This window comes from Amia ocellicauda, chromosome 1, assembly GCF_036373705.1.
Source record: "Amia ocellicauda isolate fAmiCal2 chromosome 1, fAmiCal2.hap1, whole genome shotgun sequence".
In the NCBI taxonomy this organism is placed as follows: domain Eukaryota; kingdom Metazoa; phylum Chordata; class Actinopteri; order Amiiformes; family Amiidae; genus Amia; species Amia ocellicauda.
In genome coordinates this window covers 22,129,104-22,146,888 of record NC_089850.1, presented here as the reverse complement: position 1 = coordinate 22,146,888, position 17,785 = coordinate 22,129,104, and the positions used below count along the sequence as shown (strand labels likewise).

General features: G+C 38.4%; 1 protein-coding gene across 1 annotated transcript in view; it reads left to right on the top strand.

The window, feature by feature from the left end:
- The first annotated feature begins 12,078 nt into the window (after positions 1 to 12,078).
- The window catches only part of map3k5 (mitogen-activated protein kinase kinase kinase 5), a 68,972-nt gene continuing 63,265 nt past the window's right edge, over positions 12,079 to 17,785 (top strand). The window contains exon 1 of the mRNA XM_066699166.1: positions 12,079 to 13,172. Coding sequence (XP_066555263.1) covers positions 12,776 to 13,172 — 397 coding nt within the window. The 5' untranslated portion in view covers positions 12,079 to 12,775. The remainder of the gene's footprint in view (positions 13,173 to 17,785) is intronic.

Genomic DNA, 17,785 nt, shown 5'->3' with positions numbered 1-17,785 from the left:
TCAAGTTTCTTTTTCATTTATCATTGTACTAACAACATTTCTTATTTCCCATTGGCAACTAGTACATAGTTGATTAAATTGTCTCCTTTATATTTTCATTGTGAAACACAATTTCATCTACATTAAATCACACGATATTACTCATCATATATGAGCATTTCATAAACATTATGAACATGCAATCTGCCCATATAAAACTAATAATTTAGTGATTGAAATGTAAAACTAAAAATATTTATATGCACAACAGTGCAATCTTTGGCACTTAATTTAGTAGAAACAGCACCTTGTTCTGTCAGAAGAAAGGGTAGACTTGTTTCAAACAGAAAAAGCCTGAGGTAACAAAACCAAAAGATGTTTAATAATTATACAACTATAAAACATTGAAGTAAATGTAAACTAGATAAGGAGAATATTTGTACAGTATTGTACTATTTCCTCAGTAGCAGAAGAAAGTCTATGTCAAGCATTTGTAGACATACCCCCTTAAAAGTGAGTTTGTTTTCAATATTCTAGTTGTGTTTGACCGCAACCCAACACTTCCTAAAAGTCATCATAAGTGTACCTTTTACTCTGTAACACATCGATTAAAAATTAAATTAAGTCTTACAATTGTTTTTACACTAAGTTTTGGTCCTGATTTCTGATATTTGGCAAAAGTCAATATGCTCTGTTGATTTTCAAAAGCTTTTCACTCTCAAGTATGGACATATCTCCCATTTACTGTACACTGAAAAATGTTTTAAAAATAACCTCTCTTTATGTAACATCAGTTAAATATACCTATCTATATATCTATGTGTATCTATATAGATAGATAGATAGGTAACGGTATGTCTATCTCATATCCTATATATGCCTAAATATATGGGCAATTTTATTTAATTGTATATTACGTTTAGCTAAGCACAAGTCATGTGTAACAGTGTTGTATTTGGTGACTTGCCATGATCTCAGTCCACTGCCATATATTGGCCATGTCCACGCCCCCCAACACATTTTTAAGATTAAGATTAAATGTATATATGATAAGAAGGTGCTCTTAACCAACATTTAACTAATGAAAGCAGTTCATCAATCAACAGATTAACCTGAATTCTGGGATATTTTACATTTCTGAATAGTGAATAATGAACAATGAACACAGTTCACAGTTGTGTTGTTTTGGATAATATCAAGCAAAGCATTGTTTGAATGATTATCTTATCTTCTAAAATACTACTACTTCTGATAATAATAATAATAATAATAATAATAATAATAATAATAATAATAATAATAATAATAATAATAGGTGAGAAAGAGAGGTAAATAGAAAGCTTATAACTAGACTAATTTTAGAATAAGTTTTACCTAATACTTTACTGCCCCCTGGTGTGATTCAAGTTTGTCAAAACATAAAAGGAGAATGTAATAAATACAGTATTATTATTACTATATTTTTGTCACAAGTACACCAAGATGCTGAACTCCTATTACAGTGTATTAAAATGCACACTAAGTAAAGATGTTTTTGTGTATTTAGTATTTCTTATTTGTATTCTTTATGTCAAGTTTCCCTAGAGATATGTATAGAAATCAAAACTAATAAAAGATACACTACAGTCTGAAAGAACCCAAACTCATAGATTGTAAACTGGATTAGAGTACCATAAACTAATGACCAAGACCATTTGCAAGACTTAATATGTAATTACATTTGAATTTTAATTATAAACTGGGATCATTTGATTTTTCAATTATTTTAACAGAAAAACTGATTGTTCCAATTTTACTGCTCAACACTTCTCTTTAGAACAGGATTTTGTTTAATAAAAATGTTTAAATGAAATAATGCTTTTATTGGCAACATTTTGGCCACACTAGTGTATCAACACACTGTGTTCAATAAGTATGGCCTCTATAGCACATCAATATGGCATACACCTGGAAAGGGTTTCATGGTTTATTTTGCAGTCTCTGATGGGCACCTTCCATCTCAGGTGTTTTGTTGCCTTGACCTGCAGTAGGTTTCATGGTAGAAACTGCTGCGGAAGAAGTTAATGGGGTTTTATGAGAAAGGTCAAATCTACCTTGTTTTTCTAAAGTAATCTAAAGTCACAGCCAGGAATAAGGAATCTGTGGGTAGTCAGCAAGTTCGGGGCTTGAACACAGTAAGGTATCCGTGAAGTTAAAGCATGTGGTAAGGTATCTGATTGGTCATCTTCTAAAACCATGTGGAGGTTTCTTCTTGTTCTAGCTACCTAGCTCAATGTATGTTGTGTGTATACTCTATGTGCACTAAAATTAATTCATAAACTTACCTGAAGAACTATCTGGGTAAATATCTTATAGGTTAGAACATCTTATATTCCACTGTGCAGATGATTATCTTCCAGGCCATAATCTACCAGCACTGTGAGCTCTGTCAAATTGACTGTTTTTCTATCCTCAGACTATATCACTGTCTGTTTTGGGTTTCTGTTCCTCTTCCGTATTTAACTTGATTTTCTATACAGTTGGTTGTTGAGGGCTGTTGTTCCATGTTCTTTCTTGCGTCAGCATCTCAGCCAATTTTTGCAGCATCTGGTTATGGCTCCATCATTTTGTTCCTTTACTTGGGACCATTATGCATCAAACAACAATGTGATTCAGATTTGCTCCAGGTGTTTCAGGTGTTTGCAAAAGCAATCTAATATTTCAGTTCACCAGAGACAGTTGGACATCATAAATTGATCATATTAGAAAGGTGGGGTTTTCATTTTCCACATGTCCTGTCAGGAGCCTTACATGTCTACAGTACTCTCCTATATATGTTTGTGTGTGTGTGTGTGTGTGTGTGTGTGTGTGTGTGTGTGTGTGTGTGTGTGTGTGCGTGTGCGTGTGCGTGTGTGTATGTATGTATGTATGTATGTATGTATGTATGCATGCACAGTACTGTTCAAAAGTTTTAGGCAGGTGTGAAAAAATGCTGTAAAGTAAGAATGCTTTCAAAAATAGACATTAATAGATTATATGTATCAATTAACTAAATGCAAAATGAGTGAACAGAAGACAAATCTACATTAAATCAATATTTGATGTGACCACCCTTTGCCTTCAAAACAGCATCAGTTCTTCAAGGTACACTTGCACAAAGTCAGGGATTTTGTAGGCATATAGTCAGGTGTATGATTGAACAATTATACCAAACAGGTGCTAATGATCATCAATTCAATATGCAGGTTGAAATACAATCATTAACTGAAACAGAAACAGCTGTGTAGGAGGAATAAAGTGAGGAACAGCCAAACTCAACTAACAAGGTGAGGCTGCTGAAGACAGTTTACTGTCAAAAGTCATACACCATGGCAAGACTGAGCACAGCAACAAGACACAAGGTAGTTCTACTGCATCAGCAAGGTCTCTCCCAGGAGACATTTCAAGGCAGACAGGGGTTTCCAGATGTGCTGTCCAAGCTCTTTTGAAGAAGCACAAAGAAACGGGCAACGTTGAGGACCGTAGACGCAGTGGTCAGCCAAGGAAACTCACTGCAGCAGATGAAAGACACATCATGCTTACTTCCCTTCCCAATCGTAAGATGTCCATCAGTGCCATCAGCTCAGAATTGGCAGAAAACAGTGGGACCCTGGTACACCCATCTACTGTCCGGAGAAGTCTGGTCAAAAGTGCCCTTCATGGAAGACCTGCAGCCAAAAAGCCATACCTCCGACGTGGCAACAAGGCCAAGCGACTCAACTATGCATGAAAACACAGTAACTGGGGTGCAGAAAAATGGCAGCAGGTGCTCTGGACTGATGAGTCAAAATGTGAAATATTTGGCTGTAGCAGAAGGCAGTTTGTTCACTGAAGGGCTGGAGAGCGGTACACGAATGAGTGTCTGCAGGCAACAGTGAAGCATGGTGGAGGTTCCTTGCAAGTTTGGGGCTGCATTTCTGCAAATGGAGTTGGGGATTTGGTCAGAATTATTCTTCTCCTCAATGCTGAGAAGTACAGGCAGATACTTATCCATCATGCAATACCATCAGGGAGGCATCTGATTGGCCCTAAATTTATTCTGCAGCATGACAATGACCCCAAACATACAGCGACAGTCATTAAGAACTATCTTCAGCGTAAAGAAGAACAAGGACTCCTGGAAGTGATGGTATGGCCCCACAGAGCCCTGATCTCAACATCATCGAGTCTGTCTGGGATTACGTGGAGAGAGAGAAGCAGCTGAGGCTGCCTAAATCCACAGAAGAACTGTGGTTAGTTCTCCAAGATGTTTGGGTCAACCTGCCTGCCGAGTTCCTTCAAAAACTGTGTGCAAGTGTACCTAGAAGAACTGTTGTTGTTCTGAAGGCAAAGGGTGGTCACACCAAATATGGATTTGATGTAGGTTTTTCTTCTGTTCACTCACTTTGCAGTTAGTTAATTGATAAATATAATCTATTAACGTCTATTTTTGAAAGCATTCTTACTTTACAGCATTTTTTCACACCTGACGTAACTTTTGAACAGTACTATATATTGGATCTTCAGGAACAGCTAAGCATTAAACAAGCTGTGGACCTTGATAAGGCTTGGTGAACTATGTGGTTATCTGAAAACAGCCACACCCACATGTTGCATTAATGTTATAACAGTTTGCTGAAAATGTGTTAATTCTGGTTGGAGTCAAAGGTATTTTTTATTTTTATTTATCCAATTTTAAACACTGCTTGTTCCAGTTTGACTTCTTACTTTATGAGAGATGCAGGTAAAGATTATGTTGTAATTTGTATCCATTATGTAAATATTGTTCTTGTTATTTTGTCAATTGATGTAATGACTGTTCCATTGCAAATATCAATGATATAGCAATAAAATAGAACATTGGATTGTGAGATTGTTCTTAATCACTGTCCATCTATCCATCTAAAACATATTTAAATTATTAACACACTCAGACTAACCAGTCTTCCAAAGAGCACAAATATTTAAACAATGAAGACAAAGACAAATTTAAAAATGTGTAAAAAAAACTTGACTTGGGATGTTTATTTTTTTAGCAAGAGTTAATATCATGTTTTTTCTTGTTTTTTATTTTACAGAAAAGGAGGATGAACTTTATCCTAACAGCAGATGATTTTGATTTTGAGGATCTTTTCCAGAATAGCCGCTACAATTTCACAGACTTCTATATTGATACAAGCACTTCTCCCTGTCCAGTACCTCTGTTTGAAATCAGCACACATGCTCATGTTATCATTTTCTCACTAGTGTTCATGCTGAGTTTGGTGGGAAATACCTCTGTGATACTGGTAAATGGTTACCTGCAGAAAAGCAGAACCACCCTTGATGTGTGCCTGTTGAACCTGGTTGTCAATGACCTCCTATTCTCCTTCTCTCTGCCCTTTTGCATGGTTCACATTAATTCTGAGTGGATGTTTGGAGACTTTCTCTGCAAAGCCATATCAGTACTTCAGGAGCAGAACTTCTACTTTTATTGTGTATCCTTATAAATACCTTCATACCTGTTAACAGCATAGCCCTATGTTTATCAACCTGGCTCTTTGGAGCCCTTTTTGCTTTGCCTGCCATGTTATTCTATAACGTCTCTTTGCTGCAAAACAAAATTCTACTCTGTCATGATAATGAAGTGCCTAAGGGCCTGGATGCATTGCAGCATGCAATGTACTTTTTCAGACATTCAGTGGGTTTTGTTCTCCCTCTAGTGCTCCTGTTTATATATGTGGCATACTACTGCTTTGCACATGCCAATCAGAAAAAGAAAAAAGACAAATGTATCACATTTGTGATGACATTGTCATTTCTTATATTTCGGAGTCCATACGAAATTTGCGCCTTTGTCAACACATTGATCACGTCACAGACTATGGTTTGGACGTGTAAACTCTTGGAGAATGTTCAAACTGCCACTGACATCACCCAGATTCTGAGCTTCTCACACTGCTGTATCCATCCTATATTGCATGCTGTGTTTTATAAGAAATTCAGAGATAATTTTCTTAATATTGTAAGAGCATCCAGTTAAGAAAAGAAACAAGCTCTGGGACTGTTTGATAAATCACCACCTCATCTTTGAGTGTTCAGGAATACAGATGAACTGATGAAGAGGACAGAAGGGTTCTTAAAGAGAGAAAGGTCTAAATAGCACTTGCAGATTATAAGCACCACTTACACGCAGACACACACACACATTTATATAAATTATATATATATATATATATATATATATATATATATATATATATATATATATTCTCAAACATCAAAGTATTCTCTTATCACACACTTGGGCCAACAAAACATTATGTTTTTATTTTTTTACTGCATTAGTCATGACAAATGCCATGCTTAAAGTGACAAATTGAAATTACTATGGATTAATTAAAACAATTGGGATTATATAGACAAGTACTTAATGTTGATTGTTGATTGATTTTCAAATATTATATTTTCAGATGCTGATTAATTATAAATTGCATTTATTGTTAAAAACCAACATTGTTTCTGTATATATATTTCAAATCATAGGTGTTGTATACATGCTGATAAAAAGCATGTAAAGCTTGTGTCATGACTTCTTTTAAGTTTGTACAGCTGGAATACAATTTTAGGCTGTTTTGGTTAATACTTAATTAGTTTTATTACCCACTTTGACATTTAATATTTTGTTGTGTTGATCTTTTAAAGCACATCGCAAAACTTTTAAAACTTATGAAGAGTTATAACCGCCATATGTCATGAGAAGTACCTGCACTATTGTGACTCATTCATCAACATGTAAACACATCCATAGAGGATATCTAGTGAAGGTATACAATTTAAATGTAATGTGTTGTAACACTCCCATAAATTAAATTCCTGTTACAGTATCTTTGTATTGGATCCTATTAGGGGGTTCCAAGCATTTTATGAATTAAATAATAAAATTATGTCTGTTGGATGAGACAAAACCAGTATGTCACAGATGGTGACCGGAGAGGTAGACCGGAGAGCTAGGCCGGGACAAGAGCACAGAAAGGGAACAGCAGTTGAGCACTGGCGCACTGGGAGGTGGTGGCTCTATCTGGGCAATAGAGGGGGCTGGGCAGTGCATGAGGCAAGGGCAGAGAGGAGACTAGATGCACACCCGTGACTAGATGACGGCAATTGCTGGTGCGGGTGGAGAGTGGCTGATGAGGACCGTGCACCCGTGGTCAGAAGACGGTAATTCCTGACGGTGAAGGAAGCCACAGGACCGCAGTATGAGGGGTGCCTCCCGGAGTTTCTCCCTGCTGCCTCCCCTGAGGATGTTCCTGCCCTCAGACCGTGAGAGCGTCGTCTGGTTGCGAGATAGTCGGACGAGATAATAAAGAGGAAATCCCAGAGTGCCCCGAGATCACGCTTACCTAGTGGTGGTAGTGCGTGGTGTTGCTGTCTGTGGGGACAAGCCCAGGGGAATCTGCACTTGTGACTTTATTGATGACTTATTTTTAGGGGTTTTAGTTAAAATCGTTATTTTTTCTTTGTTTAGATTAGGGTAGGGCTTTTATAGTTATGGCCCGGCCCAGTAAGGTGTTCAACCGGTTTTAGTTTAGTAGGCCTAAGTGTCCCTGTATATATTTTATTGATTGTTGTTTTATCGATCTGCTTCTGTTAATAAACTATGTATTTATTGTACATGGTGTCCTGTTGGTGTGCCGAGATCTAAACGTCCTGTGCGGGGAGGGTGCGGAGTGAGTTCTCTGTCTCCGTAATAAAACAGAGTGGCGTAGTCTGACATTTTAAATTAGGTGGGTGTTCTTCCCGTGCCAACGCACCCGTGGCGGGTGGGACAAGTATCCTATTGTATTGATTCTGCTATGAATTCTATAGCTTAATTACTACTAATAATAAAAGTGATCATTTGAATTGAATACTTGCCATTTTAACATCTTCACTCTTTCAGTCACATATCTTTCTTCTCAGATCAATTTATTAGTTTTTCTACCTCTTCTCATTTTTCATCTCTTAATGATTATTTGTGTTGTTGAACCCTTCTTTAAAAAGCAGACTTGAAGTACAGAGAATAATATATTTATTTAACATGCCTGGCCTAGAAGGCCCCGACAGGGAAGCTCCCCAACATCAGTGGAGTCTCTCTGAACAACAAAATGTAACAGATTTTATAGAAAGCATGACATCTGGTTCTGTGGGCAGGGTCCACTCAGTGTTGTTTGTCATTTTTGTAAAATGTTTACATTCAGTGACCGGGTTTCAAATCCGTAAGTGACCACTCGTAGTATGAATTGTTCAGATACTTTTCTCTTGAGGTTAATGGGCAGATTAGTATTGTAGCAATTATTCCAAATGTACTTACCCCTATGTTTAATATATGTATAGATATAGGCACCAAGTGGATTTATTGTGTGGGAAGGGTGCTGGCAGATTTTCAAATAAATGTTTACTGTTTAGAACACAAAGCAACAGGAAGAGGACCGAGAACCAAAGTCTGAGGCTAACAGGACTCTCTCTCTTCTGATTTTCTTGAGTCTCGGCCATCTGTCTGTGTGGTGTTTGTATGTTCTCCCCGTGGGTTTCCTCCAGGTACTCCAGTTTCCTCCCACTGTCCGAAGACATGGTGGTTAGGTTAATTGCTGTGTGTGTGCCCAGTGATGGTATCCTGGGTGTATGCTTGGATAAGCGATGTGTGATCACACTCACCTGTGATCCTGAAACATTCTTCCATGCATCCATTTTTAGAAATGTATCTCTGTATGAAGCCAGAGACACATCATAAATAATGGGGAAACCGGAAACCGCACACCATGATAATAAGTTTCTCGTCCATGTTTTAAGCTAGCGAGTAGAAAAGAGAAGGGACTTTCAGATGCAGAGCACATCTGCCTGTCATTGGTAGTCACCGAACTCCTTCACTGCCCGCTCGTTGGAAATTAGCATACAGTTGATCATTGCTCATCTCTCAACTGTCGCTGTCGCCGGGAGAGTTTATCTCCGAGCGTAGCTCTGCCCCCTGTCGCAGAGATTCACTGACTCTCATTGGAAATGAATGGGAGTGTGTCGCTTTGTAGCGCTAGCGAGCGGGCAGTGTGCATGTACCTTAAGACAGCTCTTCTCTGAGTTGACCCACAGGCCCGACTTGTGGAAGTGGTCGAGGACAAGCACAAGGTTGTGCGAGTGCGCACAAACCAATATACATCTAGATACTTCCAGATATGGACCCCCTTGCTGCACCCCGATGCCCATGTAGCACTCCTGTTGCTCCCTATGTGGGTGTAAGTTTCACCCACCTGTCTTTTTAAGTAAAGCAGTAGCCTGGCCAGGCCAACCTCAAAAATACAATATTTCCCAGTGTCCTTTTACTTTTACTTTCCATCTCACCATTAGTTTATTCAAATTCTCACCTTCCAATCCTCTCTCCCTGTCAATCTGTTCTTGTCTCTTCTTACCTTAATTGTCAATTGGGAGAGAGGGGTTGAGGTGGTGCTTGTGTTTTTCTTATATAGTAGTTAACCTAATCTGTATTATGTTTGACATTCATATTCTTTAGCCTTCGTATTAAGTCTGCTTACGTTTATTTATTCACTTTCAGTATATTTGCTTAGGTAAATTAATAGGTTTTTTTTGTATTATTTGTCTATGTGGCTGTGTTTGAGTCTCCGGTTTGGGACAGGTTAATCAACATTTTACTGCACACAATCATTTCAACACCCTTGGTTGAATGGTTTGATGAGTATGAAAATGATGTGACTCATATGCTATGGCCTTCGCAGTCACCAGATCTCAACCCAACTGAACACCTATGGGAGACTGTGGACCGACGTGTTAGACAGCGCTCTTGACCACCATCATCAAAACACCAAATGTGGGAATATCTTTTGGCAGAATGGTGTTCATCCCTCCAGTAGAGTCCAGAGGCTCGTAGAATCTGTGCCAAGAACATTGAAGCTGTTCTTTCGGCTTATGGTGCCCAACACAATTTATGCTGATAATATTTTTTTTTAACAGATAGTGGAGAAGACAGTTTCGCACACAAAATCAGTAAGTACACCCAGATTTGGTGAAAGTCAAAGGACAGTGTGTGCCTCTATGCTGTATAACATAAAGCAGTGTCTGAATGACCTATCGGTACAAAATATGTTAAAGTTTGATCCAAAACTGAATTGTAGTTTGAGTGTGGATTTTAAGACTGAGTTGCTGAGTGATGGCTGCCACACTTTGTGCCTGGAGAGAGGTCTCCATTTTCTTAATTTGTTATTTTATTTTCTTAGTTTGAAGTTTGATATTGATATATGCTTTTTTTTTAATCCCCAAAAGATTAAACCCATATTTTACTAACAGTGTGTTTAGTTTAATCATTGCATACTTGGATCTTTCACCATCCAGTTGCTCCCTGGAGGTTCCCTTTAATACAAGGGAAAAAGAAAAAGGAAGTTTTTAATAAAATATCCCTGGTTTGATCTTACCTCTTTGTCTGTAGTTTGCGTGATGATAACCTGTTTTATGCTAACAAGATCTAAAATTTGAATCCGATCCAAGAGACTGGAGATTCAAAAAGCTGGTCATACAAGAAAAAGGGAAATTGGTCAGGTATTGAGGTCCTAGATTTTCCTAAATTACTAGGTGGCATAGTTGGCTACATCATGACACTGTGTCAACATCTTACCACAACATCTCAGGAATTTCAAATGAATACCAAAGTAATTAATACCTGATATTTTAAATACATCCTGAGTCTCAGGAGCTGTATCACTGCCCAGCCATTGGATAGAACAATATTTTGGCTTTATCCACTTAAGTGCTATTCATAACTAATATGGGAAATAACATGAGTAACTACAAAATATGCTCAACATTTGTGACATATTCCATATTGAATTATATTATTTGAAGTTAGTAACGCATTGTGCTGTGTATATGTGCACTGGCATAGTCTTTGATATAAGAAATCTCTAGAAATGAGTATTGAGCTGAATAGCATTGTTTTGTGGTATTAGAATGTTCTGCATTGTTCTTTAGTCTTTTCTCTTTTGGTTTTCATTATAATGAAACTTGTATATAGAAAAAGATAGAATTCTAGTTATGTGGACTCAGAAGATGCAAATTGTCTCAAGTTATCTCAAAACACTAAATAAATAGAGATTCAACCATGTGTGGAGAGCTGTTGAAAAGCAGTTGAAGGCCAGTAAAACAGCAGTTTGAAGGAAATGAAGAACTGTTGACAGCAGTTGACAGAACCAGCAGTAATATCTGCCTAGTGAAAAAGTCCAAAATTGCTACAGCCAATATTTATACTTTGAAAGTTATGTATTTACTGCAGAAGTCCTCTGCTTGTTTCATTTGTCTCTCATTCAAATCCCCTTTCAACTTGAACCATTCACTTAACAACGTTGTATGAATGATGAACTCAGCTCAAATGAATGCCGTGTTATTCCAATCCGATGCATTAAGAATTGGCGTCAAACTAAATATTTTAAAGTTAAACTTTTAGTAGTCGAAAGACTATTAATAACATGGCACGAATAACATATCACAGGATGGGCACTTCGAATACAAACCTAGTGGGAGGATTAAAATAATTGTTACTGTTCGGGATTCATTTATGTTGAGAAATAATATGAATACATCAAGATGGAAGACATGTTTAGTAAGCGACTTAAACAACACACAACCCTGTTTAACATTATGAGGTTTGTGCACCGTTTTCCCATCAGGTGGCAGCAAAATACAATTGTTGTGGAAAACAACTGGCCTAAAGTTTGTGTTCATTAAAACTTGAGAATATAACCATTGTTCTAAGCATTAACACTCATTCACAGTAGAGGTTGTCAACCGTATTTAATTAATGTACTATATTGGATGGTGATTAATTAGAAGATCTAAGAATATGATCACTTTTATAGTTTTATCCGAACAACAGTTTGCACAGTCAGTAAACTTGGAGAACACTACATATTTATTTTCACTGAAAGGAAAAGGTGAAGAGAAACAGGTTTATAAATTGCAGCTGCCGTATTCGTATCTGTTAAATACCACATCAGCAGCAGCAAGTGCACTGTCACTTTAAGGGCTGAACACCACCCAGCCCGTATTTGGTCGTTCGCCCGCCTCCGCGGGGTGCGTGTGTCGGTGTAGGGACACAATGCAGCGGCGCAGGGCCGGGCCGGGGCCGGGGCTCACTGCACAGGAGCTGGGCAATCTTTTCAACTTGTTTGCATGCTTGGCCGGTGACATAACGACATGCGTGCGGATTTATAGAAGGTGAACTGGTTCTGCTTTCTAGGAAGATGGTTTCGGTGGAAACCAATGGGTGAGGCGAAGAGGCTCTATAGGAATTGAAACCCAACTTGCCCGTTTAACTTTTCGAAACTAAATAAAAGGCAGACGACGCAAGCGAGGGTAAGAAGACATCTGATCAGACCGATGGAGTAGAGAAGGGGAAGGGGCTTCTGCGTGGCCGGGGGGTCGGACACATTCCTGGACTCGGCGAGTGGCTGTCAATGCCGAGCGCGGCTGCTGGAGGAGCTGGGTATGGGCTCTGCAGGACTGGGGTTTTAAACACGGGGAGGTGATTTATGCTTTTCTTCCATCAATATTGTTGTTTTTTGGGTGTGGTGTTTACTCAGCTGCAGACCTGATTGATGAATAAATAATCGACGTCGCTGTGGGAGGCTTTGCAATGGATACCTGTGCAGCGGTGTTGAGGGGAATGCTGGCGTGGACAATTGCGTAACGCATGCATACCAACTTTGAAAACACGAGGTGTGAAGAGGCAGACTGCGCCGGCACAACTGATCCAACACGTATCCTCCTTTACCTTTGAAAGATGAGTCAAGACAGCGAAGGGATAACGCTGCCCGTGCCCTCTTTCTGGCCGGCCCCGGGCGCGGGTGACGATGTCGGTGGCACACGGGGCGCGAGCGCGGTGCCCGCTGCGGGCACGTTCTGGCAGGACCCCATCGCCAGCGCGGGCGTTTGCAACAGTGTGCTCAGTTGCCCAGCAGACAGTGGAGGCCTGCTGACAGCTGGCAAAGCGAAAAGCAGGGCGATCACGGTGGCGTATGTGATCAACAATGAAATGACACAGATGTATGCGGCTGAAAACATGGCCCTTCAGTGTCTGAAAGAGGCTTGTGAGAGTGCGGGCAGTAAACTGGAAATTGTGCACTTTGGGAAGCTCGACTTTGGTGAAACAGCAGTGCTGGATCACTTTTACAATGCAGGTAAGTAATGGTGCCAACCTGTGCGGTCACTTGAATCAAAACAGTATGACTAATTCAATATCTGATTCTCCCCCCGCCCCCCACCCAACTACCCAAGGCAAGGAGAAAAGAGCTTTGTACAGATTACATGCACACAATGGCTGTATTGATTGAACAGTTGTTCAGTTAGATGTTTCATGCACAACTAAACACCAGTTGATCTGCTAAGGCAGGAATGAAAAGTCATCATTTGTAACCACATAAAATGCACTGGTACAAGACGAGATAAACTATATTGGTAATTCTGAAAATGCTTTAGAAATGCTCAAGTTGACCATATAAGTAACTGCTGGGGGGGATACAACTTATCTATGGATCTCAGAACATAGTATTTAATTTTCAAACACCTCGTGTAATAATTGCATGCACAGTCATGTGATATAAATAAGCAGAAGATTAGTGTAATTCCTGCCCATTCCTCAAATCATATACAAGAATGGCTTCGCAAATGCCTTCAGTGAAGAGCAGTCACTGTAAACTTTTTTTTTTTTTGTCAGATTTTATTTTTGCTTGTGCTGAGCATTCCCATGATTTTGTTTCCATCAAGTGTCTATAGTTAGAAAACATCAACCAAAACCATACCAAATGTTGTACAGATTGGTGTACAAACCACTGCTGGATTCAGAGCCCTTTAGAGATCAGTTTGCCTTGATCAGTGTGGGTATGTGCACAGTCATCATTTACTTACTGTTTAACCTGGTGAGTTAATGTGCATTTGTTCCATGTTGTCACTTGTATGTTATCACTCCTGGATTAATAGGCCAAGCTCTGATACCATATTACACATATCCATAATCATTGGGGAGTAAATATAAATCATGGAAGTTTGAATGGCATGGTCATTATGAGTGACAAAGTGACTGTATTGGTTCTTTTGCTGAACTGTTAGTTTTGTGCATGTCCTAAAGTTCTCAGGGTCCAGGTCTGGATCTTCATCTAGAACTAGAGCCTCAAGCTGTGGCCTCATTATAGCTGATGCACAAACGCATTAAAACCCCCTCCACTGAGTGAGGTATTGTGGAATTTATGTCAAAGCCTTAGTGCAGTATGTTTCTTCTCCAAGTCAAGAGGCATTACTAGAGGGTTGAAAATAAGGTGTAACTGAGGATAACCATAGATCAGTTATTGTACTGGCCAAAATCTGAATTTCTGTGGTTAATTGTCAGGCAAGCATTTGTGTGTGCGTGTGTGTATGTATGTATGTATTTATTTATTTATTTATTTGCTTGTTTGTTATGTAAAAATTGAAGACATCATAGAGTTAAATAATTACATTTGCCTTAAAGGAAAATTAAACCTGAAACATGGACTTGAGAAAGGGCCCTTGAATGTTTTCCCACAACACTTAAATAGTATTTTGACAAACTAATGTACTCCACACATTTAGAAATTCTTGACACATTCTTAACAATCAAAACCTTCTAAGGGCTCATAGAGTCTTTCTGTGAATATACAGTACTGTGCAAAAGTTTTAGGCAGGTGTGAAAATATGCTGTAAAGTAAGAATACTTTTAAAAATAGACATGTTAATAGATTGTATTTATCAATTAACTAAATGCAAAGTGAGTGAACAGAAGAAAAAATTACATCAAATCAGTATTTGGTGTGACCACCCTTTGCCTTCAAAACAGCATCAATTCTTCTAGGTACACTTGCACACAGTTTTTGAAGGAATTCGGCAGGCAGTTGGACCCAAACATCTTGGAGAACTAACCACAGTTCTTCTGTGGATTTAGGCAGCCTCAGTTGCTTCTCTCTCTTCATGTAATCCCAGACAGACTCGATGATGTTGAGATCAGGGCTCTGTGGGGGCCAAATCATCACTTCCAGGACTCCTTGTTCTTCTTTACACTGAAGATGGTTCTTAATGACTGTCGCTGTATGTTTGGAGTCGTTGTTATGCTGCAGAATAAATTTGGGGCCAATCGGATGCCTCCCTGATGGTATTGCATGATGGATAGGTATCTGCCTGTACTTCTCAGCATTGAGGAGAACAATAATTCTGACCAAATCCCCAACTCCATTTGCAGAAATGCAGCCCCAAACTTGCAAGGAACCTCCACCATGCTTCACTGTTGCCTGCAGACACTCATTCGTGTACCGCATTCGGAATCCTGAACCCTTCCCAGTGTCCTCTCAGTCAGGAATGTTTTACAAACAAAAGCTTATTCAAAAGGTGTGGAGCAACTATGTTCACCTATCTCAGGAGTTTCATTTCCTTCTTCACATGCCATTTCTTTTTTCTGAAGAAACCCCTGAACAGCACAATGGACTATCTGTAAAAAAATAACTCTTGAAGGTTATAACAAGGAAAAATACAATAATGTTTTATTCTATGTAATCGTGAATGAGTTACTCTGAGACAGCAACATAATCATTTTGAAGAATAAAGTAGTTTAGTCTTAGGCTTACTACATTTGACGTGCAATTATTGTGTGGGGAAAAGGCCTTGCTTTTATATTTGGCTGTGAAAAGGAGGGGATAGTTCAGTCAGTCATAACATTGTTATGAGATAGAGATGAAAACCTTTAATAGGTTTATTCATGGCTCTGTTTTGGTCAGGTTAGTCATAGTAACACAGTTTAGCAGTCTAATATTGTAAAATCGTCAATTATCAATCTATAATTGGAGAGTTCTTTAAGAAGAGTAGGCAACATTCAAAATGCTTTAAAGCAAAGCTTAATTTTATTAGACATGACATGTATGCTTTATCAAATAAGTACTTAGTTCAGTAAGCTCAGTACTGCATTCTGATTAAAATAATTTCAGATCATTATCGGTCAGTCCTGAGCCAAACTAACCATGTCTTTATTATTACATTGTGGTGGTCATTGTTTTGCAATCAACATTGTATTCTAAAGTGCACAATAAGTGTTTGTTTAAAAATAAAAAATGTTTAACATAAATAACATCAATGTAGTTAAACCTCTGAGAATCAGAAAAAGGGATGTCAAACTAAACCTGTTTCACAAGCTACAGTGAATTAGCCTTTTAGCAATTACGACTCGGTGTATGGAACATGTTTTTAAAATATTGTAGAAGTATATGATCCTATATTTATTTTATTTGTTTAAAATATATGGTGAGATAAAAAAATATATATTTGGATAACAGACAAAGATATCGTATGTATCTCTAGGAACACAAGGTTAAGTGATGCCCTAGACAAACTGTCCCCCTGGGCACCCACCATTAACCACAACTTTCCCCTCAAGGTTAGGTGATGTATGTTTGTTAGCTTCAGCCTTAATGCAGAAATTAATGTTAAACTATATAGTTGCCAACTTTCTATGACAATTAAAATTCGTAATTTACCCCCAATTTTCTGGCGCTGCTTTAAAATGTAGTTATATTACAACATGTTGTAATATAGCTACATTTTAAAGAGGTACTTGCCTGCTGTGCTGAAGCACACATGTCCAGTTGCTAACATCAACAAAATAAGCCTATCACCACTGAACTACATGACAACTTTTCATACTTTAGAGCTTTAAATAGAAAAACATGAATAACAGACATGTTATTGAGTTGGTACAAAGCCTTTATGATTAATAATGTAGGAGTCAACCTATAGTGTAAACCAGCTCAATTGGGAATTATAATTTCCTTTACTATTTGACCAAACCTAGAGTGTCATTCTTCTTTAGTTCCTCTTTTATAATCTCAGGAAGCCAAGGAGTGTCAGTTTTGTTTATTGCATGGTGGCTATTTTAGGACAGTGTGCTTTCATCAGAGTCTTTCATCCTAAACAGAGCCTATACAACAGCAAAAGAGCAGCTTTAAGTTTCACTGGATAATGAACAATTTAAGAGACTAATAAGAAGCTGATGCCATCCAGAAAATAATTGCAGGAAAACACATATTAAATTTAAAATAAAAAGTGTCAGTAAGTTATTTTGATATAATGTAGTCTAACCAGGCCAAATTCCTAAAAGCACATGATAAATCCAATTCTTTGTTCTTTTTCTTATACCTTTCTGATGGCAAATGTTGTTTGTATGTGTGTTTTAGTTTTGAATTGCCAATGACTGCCAATCATTTGGATTTGACATGTTCCTTTTCTATTTCTGAAATGTCTGCCATATCTTCTTCCGAAAACCTGCTGTCCAGTTCATCCAAATTAAAACTTAAGGCAAAGGTAATAACAGGGTTTTCCAATTTGTGGTTGCAATTAGCTTTATTATTTTTGAATACTGATAGTTCTCTGCACGGGATGGCATTCATACACAAGATAAGAGGTAAAAGAATTTTGGGAAATGCGGCTTGGAATATTCACACCCTCAGCGCTATGTCACTGGTCTTTGAATCTTAATGGTTTCTATCTAGGCTATGGCATTGAATTTTGAGACTAAAAAGCTCAGGGGTGGTCCGTAGTTGGTGAAAGGTGTGATGCATTGAAATCGGGGGTTCCCTGGCCTGTGTCAGTCTGCACCAGCAGACTTTGTTTTTTTTCAAACTGCCTCAAGTTTGGGTATGTCAGTAATCTTTAATACTTCATCCAGTTCAGAACCAGTCCCTGCTGTTTGGGATCTGGGCTCATGGGTCCGAGTGCAGTGAATGGCTTGATGATTCTC